General features: G+C 44.7%; 1 protein-coding gene across 1 annotated transcript in view; it reads right to left on the bottom strand.

Annotated features, from left to right (window-relative positions):
- DNAH10 (dynein axonemal heavy chain 10) overlaps window positions 1-18,318 on the bottom strand; it is a 152,141-nt gene that overhangs the window by 95,082 nt on the left and 38,741 nt on the right. Inside the window, exons 13-19 of the mRNA XM_058691462.1 lie at window positions 16,112-16,288; window positions 15,229-15,354; window positions 14,188-14,360; window positions 13,585-13,736; window positions 8,355-8,519; window positions 7,514-7,721; window positions 5,608-5,764 (exon numbers count right to left, since the gene is read on the bottom strand). Coding sequence (XP_058547445.1) covers window positions 5,608-5,764; window positions 7,514-7,721; window positions 8,355-8,519; window positions 13,585-13,736; window positions 14,188-14,360; window positions 15,229-15,354; window positions 16,112-16,288 — 1,158 coding nt within the window. The remainder of the gene's footprint in view (window positions 1-5,607; window positions 5,765-7,513; window positions 7,722-8,354; window positions 8,520-13,584; window positions 13,737-14,187; window positions 14,361-15,228; window positions 15,355-16,111; window positions 16,289-18,318) is intronic.

Raw genomic sequence — 18,318 nt, 5'->3', positions numbered from 1 at the left:
CAAAATGACCAAACGGAAGAATTCCCCTCAGAAGAATCTCCAGGAAATAACAACAGCCAATGAACTGATCAAAAAGGATTTAAATAATATAACAGAAAGTGAATTTAGAGTAATAGTCATACAATTAATCGCTGGGCTTGAAAACAGTATAGAGGACAGCAGAGAATCTCTTGCTACAGAGATCAAGGGACTAAGGAACAGTCAGGAGGAGCTGAAAAACGCTTTAAATGGAATGCAAAACAAAATGGAAACGACGACGGCTCGGATTGAAGAGGCAGAGGAGAGAATAGGTGAACTGGAAGATAAAGTTATGGAAAAAGAGGAAGCTGAGAAAAAGAGAGATAAAAAAATCCGGGAGTATGAGGGGAAAATTAGAGAACTAAGTGACACACTAAAAAGAAATAATATACGCATAATTGGCATCCCAGAGGAGGAAGAGAGAGGGAAAGGTGCTGACGGTGTACTTGAAGAAATAATAGCTGAGAACTTCCCAGATCTGGGGAAGGAAAAAGGCAATGAAATCCAAGAGGCACAGAGAACTCCCTTCAGACGTAACTTGAATCGATCTTCTGCACGACATATCATAGTGACACTGGCAAAATACAAGGATAAAGAGAAAATTCCGAAAGCAGCAAGGGATAAATGTGCCCTAACTTATAAAGGGAGACCTATAAGACTCGTGACTGATCTCTCTTTTGAAACTTGGCAGGCCAGAAAGGATTGGCATGAGATCTTCAATGTATTGAACAGAAAAAATATGCAGCCGAGAATCCTTTATCCAGCAAGTCTGTCATTTAGAATAGAAGGAGAGATAAAGGTCTTCCCAAACAAACAAAAACTGAAGGAATTTGTCACCACTAAACCAGCCCTACAAGAGATCCTAAGGGGGATCCTGTGAGACAAAGGACCAGAGACATCGCTACAAGCATGAAACATACAGACATCACAATGACTCTAAACCCGTATCTTTCTATAATAACACTGAATGTAAATGGATTAAATGCGCCAACCAAAAGACATAGGGTATCAGAATGGATAAAAAAACAAGACCCAACTATTTGCTGTCTACAAGAGACTCATTTTAGATCTGAGGACACCTTTAGATTGAGAGTGAGGGGATGGAGAACTATTTATCATGCTACTGGAAGCCAAAAGAAAGCTGGAGTAGCCATACTTATATCAGACAAACTAGACTTTAAATTAAAGGCTGTAACAAGAGATGAAGAAGGGCATTATATAATAATTACAGGGTCTATCCATCAGGAAGAGGTAACAATTATAAATGTCTGTGCGCCGAATACCGGAGCCCCCAAATATATAAAACAATTACTCATAAACATAAGCAACCTTATTGATAAGAATGTGGTAATTGCAGGGGACTTTAACACTCCACTTACAGAAATGGATAGATCATCTAGACACATGGTCAATAAAGAAACAAGGGCCCTGAATGACACATTGGATCAGATGGACTTGACAGATATATTTAGAACTCTGCATCCCAAAGCAACAGAATATACTTTCTTCTCGAGTGCACCTGGAACATTCTCCAAGATAGATCATATACTGGGTCACAAAACAGCCCTTCGTAAGTATACAAGAATTGAAATTATACCATGCATACTTTCAGACCACAATGCCATGAAGCTTGAAATCAACCACAGGAAAAAGTCTGGAAAACCTCCAAAAGCATGGAGGTTAAAGAACACCCTACTAAAGAATGAGTGGGTCAACCAGGCAATTAGAGAAGAAATTTAAAAATATATGGAAACAAACGAAAATGAAAATACAACAATCCAAACGCTTTGGGACGCAGCAAAGGCAGTCCTGAGAGGAAAATACATTGCAATCCAGGCCTATCTCAAGAAACAAGAAAACTCCCAAATACAAAATCTAACAGCACACCTAAAGGAAACAGAAGCAGAACAGCAAAGGCAGCCTAAACCCAGCAGAAGAAGAGAAATAATAAAGATCAGAGCAGAAAAAAACAATATAGAATCTAAAAAAAACTGTAGAGCAGATCAACGAAACCAAGAGTTGGTTTTTTGAAAAAATAAACAAAATTGACAAACCTCTAGCCAGGCTTCTCCAAAAGAAAAGGGAGATGACCTAAATAGATAAAATCATGAATGAAAACGGAATTATTACAACCAATCCCTCAGAGATACAATTATCAGGGAATACTATGAAAAATTATATGCCAACAAATTGGACAACCTGGAAGAAATGGACAAATTCCTAAACACCCACACTCTTCCAAAACTCAATCAGGAGGAAATAGAAAGCTTAAACAGACCCATAACCAGCGAAGAAATTGAATCGGTTATCAAAAATCTCCCAGCAGAGTCCAGGACCAGATGGCTTCCCAGGAGAGTTCTACCAGACGTTTAAAGCAGAGATAATACCTATCCTTCTCAAGCTATTCCAAGAAATAGAAAGGGAAGGAAAACTTCCAGACTCATTCTATGAAGCCAGTATTAACTTTGATTCCTAAACCAGACAGAGACCCAGTAAAAAAAGAGAACTACAGGTCAATATCCCTGATGAATATGGATGCAAAAATTCTCAATAAGATACTAGCAAATAGAATTCAACAGCATAGAAAAAGAATTATTCACCATGATCAAGTGGGATTCATTCCTGGGATGCAGGGCTGGTTCAACATTCGCAAATCAATCAACGTGATACATCACAATAATAAAAGAAAAGGTAAGAACCATATGATCCTGTCAATCGATGCAGAAAAGGCCTGTGACAAAATCCAGCACCCTTTCTTAATAAAAACCCTTGAGAAAGTCGGGATAGAAGGAACATACTTAAACATCATAAAAGCCATTTATGAAAAGCCCACAGCTAACATCATCCTCAATGGGGAAAAACTGAGAGCTTTTTCCCTGAGATCAGGAACACGACAGGGATGCCCACTCTCACCGCTGTTGTTTAACATAGTGCTGGAAGTTCTAGCATCAGCAATCAGACAACAAAAGGAAATCAAAGGCATCCAAATTGGCAAAGATGAAGTCAAGCTTTCGCTTTTTGCAGATGACATGATATTATACATGGAAAATCCGACAGACTCCACCAAAAGTCTGCTAGAACTGATACATGAATTCAGCAAAGTTGCAGGATACAAAATCAATGTACAGAAATCAGTTGCATTCTTATACACTAACAATGAAGCAACAGAAAGACAAATAAAGAAACTGATCCCATTCACAATTGCACCAAGAAGCATAAAATACCTAGGAATAAATCTAACCAAAGAGGTAAAAGATCTGTATGCTGAAAACTATAGAAAGCTTATGAAGGTAATTGAAGAAGATATAAAGAGATGGAAAGACATTCCCTGCTCATGGATTGGAAGAATAAATATTGTCAAAATGCCAATACTACCCAAAGCTATCTACACATTCAATGCAATCCCAATCAAAATTTCACCAGCATTCTTCTCGAAGCTAGAGCAAGCAACTCTAAAATTCATATGGAAACACAAAAGGCCCCGAATAGCCAAAGTAATTTTGAAGAAGAAGACCAAAGCAGGAGGCATCACAATCCCAGACTTCAGCCTCTACTACAATGCTGTAATCATCAAGACAGCATGGTATTGGCACAAAAACAGACACATAGATCAATGGAGTAGAATAGAAACCCCAGAACTCGACCCACAAACGTATGGCCAACTCATCTTTGACAAAGCAGGAAAGAACATCCAATGGAAAAAAGACAGACTCTTTAACAAATGATGCTGGGAGAACTGGACAGCAACATGGAGAAGGTTGAAACTAGACCACTTTCTCACACCATTCACAAAAATAAACTCAAAATGGATAAAGGACCTGAATGTGAGACAGGAAACCATCAAAACCCTAGAGGAGAAAGCAGGAAAAGACCTCTCTGACCTCAGCCGTAGCAATCTCTTACTCGACACATCCCCAAAGGCAAGGGAATTAAAAGCAAAAGTGAATTACTGGGACCTTATGAAGATAAAAAGCTTCTGCACAGCAAAGGAAACAACCAACAAAACTAAAAGGCAACCAACGGAATGGGAAAAGATATTTGCAAATGACATATCGGACAAAGTGCTAGTATCCAAAATCTATAAAGAGCTCACCAAACTCCACACCCGAAAAACAAATAACCCAGTGAAGAAATGGGCAGAAAACATGAATAGACCCTTCTCTAAAGAAGACATCCGGATGGCCAACAGGCACACGAAAAGATGCTCAACGTCGCTCCTCATCAGGGAAATGCAAATCAAAACCACACTCAGATATCACCTCACGCCAGTCAGAGTGGCCAAAATGAACAAATCGGGAGACTATAGATGCTGGAGAGGATGTGGACAAACGGGAACCCTCTTGCACTGTTGGTGGGAATGCAAACTGGTGCAGCCGCTCTGGAAAACAGTGTGGAGGTTCCTCAGAAAGTTAAAAATAGACCTACCCTATGACCCAGCAGTAGCACTGCTAGGAATTCACCCAAGGGATACAGGAGTACTGGTGCATCGGGGCACTTGTACCCCAATGTTTATAGCAGCACTCTCCACAATAGCCAAATTGTGGAAAGAGCCTAAACGTCCATCAACTGATGAATGGATAAAGAAATTGTGGTTTATATACACAATGGAGTACTATATGGCAATGAGAAAGAACAAAATACAGCCCTTTGTAGCAACGTGGATGGAACTGGAGAGTGTGATGCTAAGTGAAATAAGCCATACAGAGAAAGACATACCATATGTTTTCACTCTTAGGTGGATCCTGAGAAACTTAACAGAAACCCATGGGGGAGGGGAAGGAAAAAAAAAAAAAGAGGTTAGAGTGGGAGAGAGCCAAAGCATAAGAGACTCTTAAAAACTGAGAACAAACTGAGGGTTGAGGGGGGGTGGGAGGGAGGGCAGGGTGGGTGATGGGTATTGAGGAGGGCACCTTTTGGGATGAGCACTGGGTGTTGTATGCAAACCAATTTGACAATAAATTTCATATATTGGAAAAAAAAAGAAAAGAAAAAGAGAATTCTGACCACCCCCCCCCCCCCGGCCGTGGTGGAGGAGGGGGTGTGGAAACATGCAATCGTCCAGGGGAGGGATGCCGAGAGTCCACCAGACCTCCGATGGGCGGGACAGAGGTTGACAACAGGAAACCCTAGAATCGGGGCCGGCTCCTGGGCTCCCGGCTCGTGCATCTGGGCTGCTGCGGCCACCGCTTCCTGCAGTAGGGAAACCGGGGGCAGGGGCAGGGTGCAAGACGGGAAGCCGAGAATTCCACCTTGGACCTGCCAACACCAGGGCCGCAGGGGACACATCGAGGAGGCAAGAGACTTGAAGAGCAGGGCGGGTAGTAGAGAGGTCTGAGCGAGGATGGCATTAAAAGGCAGGAGACTGGTCGGGATCACGCGGAGAGGAGAAAAGGGAGCCTGGATGGAGCCTTGGGACACCCAGGCTCTCGAGGGCTGGAAGAGGAGCCCAGAGGAGGGCAAGAGCCTGGACAAGAAGCAGAGCAGAGCCCATGCTCTCCGCGGCCTCGCGACGTGCTCCCCAAAGCCGGCGGGCCTGGCGGTCGGTGGCCACAAGCCCCGCTGTGGATCCGCAGACCCCTCCGCCCTTACCTTGGTGATCTCCACGCAATTTCGGACACAACGGACACACATTTTGTCGATCTCACTCGCGTTGGGGTGGAGGATGATCTCGGGTGCCGTCAGGATGGTGTCCGTTTGGAACAGAGGGACGTTTCCCAGGATTAAAGAATTAAAAGACTGCAAATTCCTAAGAGGGGTTAATAAAAAAAAAAAAAAAAAAAAAAAAAAAAAGACAGACCCAGGACTCACTGGAGTGGAGTATATCCAACACTTGACGGAAACGGCTGGTGTCACAAAAGTCACATGTGAAAACCCTCTGTGTGGAGTAAGACGTTCTGGCGTCATAGCGGGCAATGAGCACTGAGTTTTATTCTGTGCCCCCGTTTTGGCCTATACTTATATGTAGTTCATTTCTACTTTTGGGAAGTGAATATCTATTAGTCGAAAGACACCTGAGTAACAGTGATGACTTCCAAAAGCTGTTCCACATGGTTCGGGAAAGATAGTCATAAAACTGGCTTTGTCTTCTCCCAGAAAGGGCCCCCCTCTTGTGGCTCACTCCTGGTCCTCAGGATTCAGCTAAAACGCGGCCTCAGGGTGGCTTTCTTGAGCACCCCCTTACAACGGCCACTCCGTTTCCTGTCCCAAAACACTGTGCTGCTTTCTTTCTTTCACAGAAATCATCTTGGTTATGTCTGGGTTCCTGGTGTGTTGTGTCTCTCCTCTGAGGATGGAAAAGATCCAGAAGGAGAGGGGCCCTGTCTGGCCTCGTGCCTGACACACGCAGGATCTAAGAAACCCGTGAGTGAATGAATGAGTGAATGAGTGGATGGATGGATGGACGGATCGACAGACGGATCAAGGGAAAGCATAGCATATTAAAAAAGGAAACACTGTAGGAGGTGCCCCGTGTAAGAAGCTGCCGTAGGAATCTAAGAAACAATAATGAAAAACAAACAACAAAAAAAAGAAGATAAATGAAGCGTGTAGAAAACAGATTTTTGTAAAGGATCAACTTAGTGAAATTTGTCAAACTGGGTCCAGGAAGCAAGACGACCAAAGGTATTTATTTTATTTATTAACGTCTTGTTCCCAAGTGGACTTTAGCAGCTCACAAGAATGCTTTGACTGCAGTAAGAGACCCTACACTCAAAGTGGGATAAAATAAAGGCAAGAGACACGTATCACAGATGTTTAGCGAAGTGATGCTGGACCGGGTTCGCATCCTAGCCGTTTTTCTTACAAGGTGTGTGTGTGTGACCGAGGCTAAGAAAGTCGCTTAATCTTCCAACACACTGTGTCCGGAAAACGAGGGTGAGATTGTAAAAGGAGTAGAACACGACCCTTCAGAGTAAGCTCTCATACGTGTTAGATTCAAATACATACATATATGCAGAGGGTACGTATAGAGTCTAGAGTCACAGGAACGTAACTGACAATGCAATCGTAAACACTTCTACATTTGCTGCATTTAGGCTACAAATTTGGTTCTAAGTCTCCTAGCAGTCAAGGAGAAAAGGGAAATCTTTCAAGTCAACAATCCATGGTATCCACACCGTTTAAAAACAAAACAACAAAAAACAAAAAGACAAAAAGAAAAATAATACTTTCTCAGGAGGCTAAGCTCAAAAGGGACACTAGAGAAATTTCTTCTGGGGCCCTTCACATAGAAGACGTTGAATGTCCTAGGGCGGCTTCCCAGAATGATCCCACGAGGGATAATTTCCTTTTCCGAACGTTGAGGGGCCTGACAAGAATGTGAGCCAGATTAGAAAGCCATCCTTCCCTCCTGTGAGCGCTCTTTGACCAGAGAGCAGACTTACTGTCCAAATCATTTCTATTCTGCACTCTATGACCCTTCCTTTAACTACTTCTATACGTAAACTCCTTTAATCTATGCACACTGCCTTCACGACAGGAAACGAGGTGGACTTACTTCAGGATGAGCTTTGTCAAGACGTCATAAATTTTATGTTCCCAGTATTCGTAATAGAAGGCCAGTTTGGGAGCCTTGCCTGTGTTGGTGTGGATGACCAGACCCTCGACTTTGGTCAGCAGAGGCCCAATGGCAAGATACCACCTGACCATGTGGTCCGCGTCTTTGGCCCTTTCTCGCTCAATGTGCTCGAAGAATTCCTTCACGCCTGAAGAGGAAGACACCGGTTACAGTCCTTCGTGAACACGGGGAGGGATGTTACTCGCAGAGCCATCCAAACGCTAACTGCAGATCTTAAAAATACAAAAGCAGCCCCTAATCTAGGCCGCAAGCAGAAAATACGGCAACACCAAAAGTTCACGACACGCCCTAAGTAAAAGAATAAATGACAACACAGGGATGTGCATTGCGTGTGCCAAAGCACACCACGTGCAAAAGGCGGCTTTTATTTTCTCTGGGCGATTTTGCTTTTCTTGAATTGCTTTTAGACTCACCTGAGACCGCTTAAAAGATGTTGCTTGAACAAGTAAACGTGAGCCCATAAAAACACAATCTGTGTTACTGTTATAAAGTTATTGACAAAAGTACTACTGGTCTGCACAGAGTCAGGGATCCGTGAAACTAAGCAAGACATAAAACAGGGCAAAAAGCAAGAATTACCCATGATCCTTTCCAGTAAATGACTAAGACCTTTAGGAATGGTTTTATTCCTAAGCAAACGTGGGGGAGGGGTGGGGGAGGGGTGGGGGGGGGGGTGCACGCCCGTGCGCACGCAGCCATGACCAATGGGTTCTTTCATTTAATATCTTCTGTGATCAGAGAAATAAGAAATCATATCTACCTGGGAGTTCTTCCTCACTTTTAGCTGCTGGATATTTAAAGAGATTTACAGACTCTATTAACGTCAGCCTGGAAGAAATGTCGTCTGAATTCTTATGAATCTGGTGGACAAGGGACTCGAATTTCCCAATGGCCTGTTTGCACCGAGTTATGTAATCAGCAATACCTTTGGAAGGAGAAAAGAGAGAGAGAAAAAAAGATACTTGGCTTTCAGCTCTTTCTGTCCATACCCTGCCGACCAACATCCAGAATGTTAATATTGGCATCCCTTCCCAGGAGAGACCATGTCCATTCCATCCCCTTGGGTATTCGTGGTAGCAAACATCCACGTAGCACCCTCGGGGACTAGGACAAGGAGCCCTGTTCTCAGAGTCCACTGAACGATACATTTCTCCTGCTCAGATTCTAGCAAATCATCGTCTAAAGCACTGTGAGGAGAAACAGAAGGTCCAGCTCTGTTGTCTTCTCACTGGCATGCCAACCTGAACCTACGCTCTACCCTGACCCGCGTACATCGCCTTTGGCCTGCTGCTTAGACAAGTAACCAGCAGGGGCGCATGGGGGGCTCGGTCGGCTAAGCTTCCGACTTCGGCTCAGATCATGAGCTCATGGTTTGTGAGTCCGAGTCCTGCGTCAGGCTCTGTGCTGACAGCTCAGAGCCTAGAGCCCGGAACCTGCTTCGGATTCTGTGTCTCCCTCTCTCTCTCTGCCCCTCCCCTGCTTGTGCTCGTGCTGTCTCTCAAAAAATCAATAAACGTTAAAAAAAAATTTTTTTTTTTTTAATTTTTTTTCAACGTTTTTTATTTATTTTTGGGACAGAGAGAGACAGAGCATGAACGCGGGAGGGGCAGAGAGAGAGGGAGACACAGAATCGGAAACAGGCTCCAGGCTCCGAGCCATCAGCCCAGAGCCCGACGCGGGGCTCGAACTCGCGGACCGCGAGATCGTGACCTGGCTGAAGTCGGACGCTTAACCGACTGCGCCACCCAGGCGCCCCAAAAAAAATTTTTTTTAAAGAAAGAAAAATAACCAGCAATAATATGAATAGTATACCTGGATTAAACACATGTGATCGGTCACATCGCAGTCTAGGCATGTTATTCTGTCATCAATTTTTTCCAACAGTCCTGTGAATTGGGTACTAATATTATGCTGAATTTACAGATGAGGATATTGAGCCTCCACAAGGTTGAGTCGCGTGGGCGGAGCTGGACTTTTAACCCAGGGGTTTAGCTCCGGAGCCCAAGTCCAAACATACGTGTTTTCCACCCAAAGGAGATAGGAAGAAGAGAAGGAAATGACAAAGAAAAGAAGGGAGAAGATTTGAAAATAAGGGAAAGAGGAAGCAGGGGGGAAAAGAAGAGCAAAAATGCCTTTTTAAAAAAGTAAAGGGAACTTCTACTCCCAGGAAGAGGGAGGAGATGTGCTTTTCTTTATTCCTCCTGCTAATCACAGTTAAGAACCCTGCACATTATCTATCAAACAAACCTAAGACTCTAAAGAGTGGAGAGAAGCCAACTGGCTGGGGACCCAAGGGTTCACAGCGATGAATTTCCTGGGTTCTTTTTCCTTCTATATCTCAGATGCGGAGCTGAAGAAGCTGGCAACCATAAATGCCAAAGTCCAAAAAGAAGCCTGCTCTCTTTAGCCAAAGGACCAGGAAAGGGACATCCTGGCAAGACAGAAAATTTTACACAGTCACTGCTCTACTCCAAACTCCATAGACAAAACCATGACCTCACTCAAACTTATTCCGGTAAGAGCCAGCTGAAGAGCCTAGATTTCCACCTTCATAAAACTGTGATGAGGCACCCCAATGTCTCTGCCCCTCATGCCTGGCATGATAGCATCAGCGAAGGCCGTGGAGGCAGATGGAATTACGTTAAAAAATTAATTGTATTTCTACAGACTAGTGGCAAACATGTGGACACCAAAATTAAAAACACAGTATCATTTACAACCATTCAACAAAAAATTAAATACTTCAGCATAAATCTAACAAAACACATACAAAACTTGTATGTTGAAAACGACACAGTGCTGGGGCGCCTGGGTGGCGCAGTCGGTTAAGCGTCCGACTTCAGCCAGGTCACGATCTCGCGGTCCGTGAGTTCGAGCCCCGCGTCGGGCTCTGGGCTGATGGCTCGGAGCCTGGAGCCTGTTTCCGATTCTGTGTCTCCCTCTCTCTCTGCCCCTCCCCCGTTCGTGCTCTGTCTCTCTCTGTCCCAAAAATAAATAAAAAAAAAAAAAATGAAAATGACACAGTGCTAATGAAAGAAATCAGGGGCATCTGGGTGGCTCAGTCAGTTGAGCGTCCAACCTCAGTTCAGGTCATGATCTCATGGTTCCTGAGTTCGAGCCCCACATTGGGCTCTGTGCTGACATCTTGGAGCCTGGAGCCTGGAGCCTGCTTCAGATTCTGTGTCTCCTTTTCTCTCTGCCCCTCCCCTGCTTGCATATTCTCTCTCTCTCTCTCAAAAGTAAATAAACATTAAAAACATGTTTTAAAATTTAAAAAAAGAAATCAAAGATCTAAATAAATGGAAAGATATACCATGTTCATGGATCACAAAGCTCAGCCCAGTACAGATATCAATTTTCCCCAAACTGATATACCGAGTTAACACAATTCCCATCAAAATCCCAGCAAGCATTTTTGGTAGATATAGACAAGATTATTCTAAAATTTATATGGAAAAACAGAGAAACTGGAACAGCCAAAACAATTTGCTTAAGAGAAAAAATGGGTAGAATCAGGCTACCTACCCAATTTCAAGACTTAGCATATAGCTACAGACACATAGATCAACAGAACACAAAACCCAGAAACAGACCCATACAAATATGTCCAACTGGTGTTTTACAAAGGTGCAAATGCAACTTAATGGGAAAAAGTCACCCTTGTCAACAAATGATGCTGAAGCAATTGGATAGCCATAGTCAAGGAGGAGGAGGAGAAATTAGCCTCACCTTAAGCCTCACACTTTGTACAGAAAAAAAAAATCATCAAGATTTATCACAGACTTACCTATAAAATATAAAATTATAACATACTTGGGAAAAAAAAGGAGAAAAATCTTTAGGATGTCAGTCTAGGCAAAAAGAGTCCTTAGACTTGACGCCAAAAGCATGATCCATAAAAGGAAAACTTGATAAATTGGAGTTCTCAAAATTTTAAACTTTTGCTCTGCAAAAGATGCTGTTAGGAGAACGAAAACACAAGCTACAGACTGGGAGAAAATATCTGCAAACCACATATCCCACAAAAGGCTAGTATCTAAACCATATAAAGAACTCTCAAAGTAAAAAAGCAAACAATATAGTTAGAAGATGGGCAAAAACACAGACATCTCACCAAAAAAGACATACAGATGGCAAAGAAGCACACGAAACGATTCTCAGCATCATCCCCCAATACAGAAATGCAAAGCAAAGCCACGAGATCATCACAGAGCTACATGATGGCTACAATTTTTTTAAAATAGTGATAATACCAAAATACTGGCCAACATCCAGAAAAAGTGGAACATACATTGCAGGTGGAAATATACGATGGCACAGCCAGCTCCACGGCAATTAATTAAAAAAAAAAAAAAAAGACTAAATATGCGAGTAGTAGGGGACCCAGAAACTGCACTCCTGAGCGCTTATCCCAGTGAACTGAAACTCACGTTCACATAAAACCCCACACACAAATGGCTTTATGGCACAAACGTCTACTCATCATAGCCAAACCTGGAAGCAACCCAGATATCCTTCAACAGGTGAATGGCTAACCTAACTGTGGCACATTGAAACCATGAGATTTCAGTCACCAGAGGAACACACTACCAATATGTGCAACGTCTTGGATGACCCTCCAGAGAATCAGGCTAATGTGGAAAAGTCAACCCAAAAGGGCGTATATGATTTCCTTTATAGAGCACTCTAGAAATGACGAAATTATAGAAATGGAGAATGGATTCGCGATTGCACAGGTTGAGGCTAGGAATGGGAGTGAGGTGGGTAGGACTTTAAAAGGGCAACATGTGGGGTCCCTGGGTGGCTCAGTTAGTTGAGCGTCCGACTTCGGCTTGGGTCATGATCTCGCACTCCGTGAGTTCGAGCCCCGCGTCGGGCTCTGTGCTGACAGCTTGGTGCCTGGAGCCTGCTTCGAATTCTGTGTCTCCCTCTCTCTCTGCCCCTCCCCGACTTATGCTCGGTCTCTCTCTCTCTCTCTCTCTCTCTCTCTCTGTCTCTGTCTCTCTGTCAAAATAAATAAACATTAAAAAAAATTTTTTAAAAGGGCAACATGTGGAGCACCTGGGTGGCTCAGTTGGTTGAGCGTCTGACTTCGGCTCAGGTCATGATCTCACAGTTTGTGAATTCCAGCCCCACGTCGGCCTCTGTGCCGACAGCTCAGAGCCCGGAACCTGCTTCAGATTCTGTGTCTCCCTCCCTCTCTGCCTGCCTCTTTCTCTCTCTCAAAAATAAATAAACATTAAAAATTTTTTAAAAATAGGGGCGCCTGGGTGGCTCAGTCAGTTAAGCGGCTGACTTTGGCTCAGGTCATGATCTCACAGCTCACGGGTTCAAGCCCCATGTCAGGCTCTGTGCTGACAGCTCAGAGCCTGGAGTCTGCTTCGGATTCTGTGTCTCCCTCTCTCTCTGCACCCCCGCCCCCTGCTCACACTCTGTCTCTCTCCCTCTCTCAACAATAAACATTAAAAATTTTTTTCTTAATTTTTAAAAAATAAATATAAATAAAAGGGCAACATGAGTTATCCCTGTGGCATGGAAACGCTCTGTGCCTCAACTGTCCATGCATCTGAGTTGTGCGTTGTACTACAGTTTTGCAAGAAGTTACTGCCAGGGCACTGGGTAAAGGGTAAACAGGAGCTCTCTGTATTAATTCTTACAACTGGGTGTGAATCTATAAATTATCTCAAAATTAAAATTGTTAATATTAGAAAACAATAGAAAAATATTAGGAAAAACAGTAAAGCCTGCTTTATTTTTGGAGGAGAAAGCACTGGGTCAGCAGAGTGTCCAAATCTTGTCTTCAGTCCCAACAAAAGCCTTGAGATGAATTCAAAGTTCCACCAAATATAAATGATTAATATTCAAAACCTGGGTGTTGACCGTATCTATAGACATGCAAAGATTATAATTCAACTGAAATAATCTACAAGCATATATCTTTTGCATTCCAAAGTCTAAAAGGCAATGAATAGGAGGATGAATTATGTTACCTAGTGAGTTCCAGTTTAACCTCTTATATCCAGACCTAAAGACTCTTATCAATTCCTGGGAATGATCGTCGAGAAGCAGAGCCTCTGCCTCATTTAACTTTCCTACGAGCATGTGATAATGATCCAGCATACGCTGTATTCCGTCTGTGTACCTGTGCGTTACAGGAAAGTCATTGACATGAGGACACACAACAGAGCTCGTAAACAGCTTACCCTTTATCTAGGTTACAAAAGACCTTTAACCAGCCTAAAACTTTGATCGAAAGATTTGCAGAAATTTAAAACAATGCCAACCTTCCCACTAACTTCCTTTTCTGGAAAATATCGGTATACTTCTCATTAGGAAGTGTGTGTGTGTTTTTTTTTTTTTTTTTTTTTAACACATAACAGGTTTGTTATTGTTACTTTCAGGTGAATGGATAGATACACAGTTCACACATTGCTTCGTTTTAATTTCCAGCATGGTAAATACCGGTAGCTATAAAATGCAGACAAATGAAAGCAGGAGGGGGTGGGGTTCTCAATAATTTTTAACAGAATGGAATAGAAAGGGGTCCTGAGATCAAAAAGTTCCCTGTTGATTTAAGAGACAAATCTTTTTACCTAAGAAATTTGTCCTCCTGGAGAGCAACATTTCTTGCTAACTCGGGGACGGGGAATCCTAACTGTTCCAAGTACTTTGCTTCATTAATAATCTCCCTGAGAGCAGGTGAAAAATTTATTACAAACACGGCCCCCTTCTCGGAGTTTGCAGCCTCATCAGCAGCGGCAGAAGTCTGTGGAAGAGACATTTCACAAGCATGGCAAGGGCGGTCCAAGAAGCGGTCCAGACGACCCAAGTTCAACATAAATTTGCAGACGATCAGCGTAGGGCCCTTGATGCCCTGATAGACCGGGAGGCTGGCTGGAGCTAGCTAGAACACGTATTTTGTTCAGTGAACAGGGTTTAAAGAATTCGACTTAGCCACCCACGTCCAAAAAGTGGTCAATCGCACGCAAATCCGGAATTCTGGCTTCCCTGGAAAAACCAGGAACGCTGACAAGCAGAGACCGGGATTGAGCAGGAGCTGCCCCTTTTGAGGGGACCCAAGCCGTCTCCAGTCTGGCCCTCTGCACTCATTTCGGAACCTACTTCAGGATTTCAGAGGCCACACACCTAGAGATGCTGAGCGCGGGTGTCTCCTGCCTCACGGCTAGTATTTCTTTACGGAGCGTCTGCTGGGCAGCAGGCTCCGGCTAACGCACTGTACATAAGGGTGAATCGTGCAAAATGGTGTTTTTTCCATAGCTCAACTGTCAGCCATTTCACACCCGATTCAGCTAATACTTTGTGTGTTGATGTCATCTGACCCAACTCGTTTTACAAATGGGGAGACTGAGGCTCGGTGTGAGGCCACTCGCCCACAGAGTCAGCAGGGCTGCCGGATTCGGGCGCATTTCCTAACCGTGACCTTATGCTGCCTCCGCCTCCTCCCTCTCTGCCCCTGTCCTCTCCTCCCCGGACAACCTTGGCCCTTCTCTGTCTTCCACTTGGAAATACCTATCAACGGCAAACCGTGCCGACAAACCAGACCTCCAGAAAATCGCAGACGCCATCACCTAACCTGACCGCCGCGATCTGGACAAGGGTCTGGAAGTACGCACCTTAGTAAGCAGACTCTTCTTCATAAGATTCGGCAGGGCCTGTTCCGTTACCTCTTTCCACAGCTCATACTTTCTGTCTTCGTAGTCTTTCATTGTCCAGCCCACCTCCAAGTACTTCTGTCTCACCTGTCAAAGAACTCAGCAATCGTCAGTTTGTCCTCAGAAATCTAACACCTTTCCTCTCTTTCTCTCACTCTATTAAAAAAAAAAAAAAAATGTTAGTGCATTTTGCAAAAATAAGTATACAGATTTCCAAGAATTTTGCAGGGTATGTATGAGAAGGTATGGCTTGAAATCCAGGCCGACGAGCAGAGATCAGCAGACCTCAGCCCAAGAGCTAAGAACGGCTTTTACCTTTTGAAATTTATATTTAACGTTTATTTATTTTTGAGAGAGAGAGCGTGCGCAAGAAGGGGAGGGGGAGAGAGAGAGAGAGAGGGAGACACAGAATCCGAAGCAGGCTCCAGGCTCTGAGCTGTCAGCGCAGAGCCCGATGTGGGACTCGAACTCACAAACCGCGAAATCGTGACCTGAGCTGTAGGACGCTTAACCGACTGAGCCACCCAGGCACCCCTACTCTCTGGACCTTTCAAGAAAAGATTTGTCAACCCCTTCTATATAACATTCAAAACCCCATGGGTGGGGGAGGAACAGTATTATCAGAAAGATGGTCACCCTCCAGGGAAGCTGAAAATCAAGTTCGGGGAGAAGCCCACGTGCCTGTTACCTGGAAGATGTCATATGTACGATCATATGTATGAGCCCGAAATCAGGGACCACAGGAAAGGCCTTCGAAGTCGCAGGCCAGGATTTGCTTCTCACACCGGCGGCTCTAGGTCGCCCGTGAGATACGCCCGGCGACAGCTCCGGGGAAGCAACATACCTCTCTTCCTCGGTCACTCTCCAATATCTCCTCCACTTCCTGAAATCGGAGGATGGTGTGCTTGATCCGAAAGAACAGGGACCGTTCCCAGTAGATTGCACCTGCTACCGGAGGGTGGTTCTTACACAGTGGCGGGTTGTCCAGGTTCTGAACAAAGAGTTTATTAACTATGTCGATCTGAAAAGCAATCAAAAGTGGTCTGTGATATGCATCAGCATGTTCGCCAAGAAAGATTTAACTTGAGATGTAGGTCTTTACGTTTTTAATGGTTATGTATTGGGCGGGGGGGGGGGGGCAGGGCAGGGGGGCAGAGAGAGAGGGGAGAGAGAATCCCAAGCAGCTGTCAGCACAGAGCCCGATGCGGGGCTCGAACTCACGAACTGTGCGATCATGACCTGAGCCGAAACCGAGAGTCGGATGCCCAACTGACTGAGCCACCCAGGCGCCTCAAAGCTTACCATGTTTAAGTGCATTTCAGTGGCATTAAGCACATTCACACTGTCACATAACCACCACCTACATCCACCTCCCACACTTTCATGGTCTCGAACTGACACACTGACCCGTGAAACACTAACTCCCCCTCCTCCTCCCCTGGCCGCCTGCCTCCGGGAATCTGACTCCTCTAAACACCTCATGTAAGTGGAATCATACAGTAATTAGGGTTTTTTGGGCCTGGCTTCTCTCACTTAACATAACTGTCTTCAGATTCACCCATGTTGGAGCCTGTGTCACAATGTCCTTTCTTGGGGCCCCCCGGGGGGCTCCGTCGGTTGGGCGTCGGACTTCGGCTCAGGTCATGATCTCACGGTTCGTGGGTTCGGGCCCCAGGTCGGGCTCTGTGCTGACAGCTCGGAGCCTGGAACCTGCTTCGGATTCTGTGTCTCCCTCTCTCTCTGACCCTCCCCCGTTTATGCTCATGCTCTGTCTCTCTCAAAAGTAAACATTAAGGGGCGCCTGGGTGGCTCAGTCGGTTAAGCGTCCGACTTCAGCTCAGGTCATGATTTCACAGTTAGTGGGCTCGAGCCCCACGTCGGCCTCTGTGCTGACGGCTCGGAGCCTGGAGCCTGCTTCAGATTCTGTGTCTCCCCGTCTCTCTGCCCCTCCCATGCTCATGCTCTGTCTCTCGATAATAAGTAAACATTAAAAACAATAACAAAAAATAAACATTAAAAAAATTTTTAATACGTAAATAAAAATTTAAAAAAGAAAAAGAATATCCTTCCTTTCTAAGGCTGGGAATATTCCATTGTATGGACAGACCACATTTTATGTATCCATTCATCTATCACAGTTCATGAGTTCAGGCCCCGCGTCGGGGTGTGCCCTGACAACATGGGGCCTGGTTGGATTCTCTCTCTCCCTCTCCCTCTTCCCTCCCCCGCTTGCTCTCTTCTCTCTCTCCCTCAAAATAAATAAACATTTTAAAAAAGCATTCTTTTCAATTTTTTAGGGTATACACCCAGAAGTGGACTTGGTGGACCACATGGTCTGGACCTGTATTATTTTATTTTTTAAGTTAATTTTTGAGAGAAAGAGAGAGACAGAGAGGAGAGAAACAGGGCACGAACCGGGGAGGGGCAGAGAGAGAGAAGGAGAGAGAGAGACACACACAGAATCCGAAGGAGGCTCCTGGCTCTGAGCTGTCAGCACAGAGCCTGATGCTGGGCTTGAACTCACGAGCTTCGAGATCATGAGCTGAGCCGAAGTCAGACACTTAAACGACTGAGCCCCCCAGGCGCCCCCGGACCTGCATTTTAAAAGAAGCATCTCCACACTCTCACGTGGGTAATTAGATGTGGGAGACAGAATAACATCCCCCCATCCCCCAGGCATCCCCTGGTCCCGATGCCCAGAATCTGTAAATTTACTACATTACATGACAAAGGGGAACTGAGGTTGACAATCAGCTGACCTCATAATAGGACGATGACCCCGGATTATCTGAGCGGGCCCAAGGTAATCACAAGGGCCCTTACAAAAGGAAGGAGGAGGCAGAAGAGAGGGTCAGAGTCTTTCCCCAGACGGAAGTGGGACTAGCCATCGCTGGCTTTGGAGATGGAAGGGGGCCACGAATCTCTAAAAGCTGGGGGGAAAAAAAACAAGGAGATCGAATCTCCCTAGAGACTCCAGAAAGGCTACGGCCCTGTTGACTCCTTGTTTTCAACCCAATGCAACCACTGTAGACTTCTGACCTTCAAAGCTTC

This window comes from Neofelis nebulosa, chromosome 11, assembly GCF_028018385.1.
Source record: "Neofelis nebulosa isolate mNeoNeb1 chromosome 11, mNeoNeb1.pri, whole genome shotgun sequence".
Taxonomy (NCBI): domain Eukaryota; kingdom Metazoa; phylum Chordata; class Mammalia; order Carnivora; family Felidae; genus Neofelis; species Neofelis nebulosa.
The sequence above is the reverse complement of the archived record's forward strand: the minus strand, read 5'-3'. Positions and strand labels throughout refer to the sequence as shown.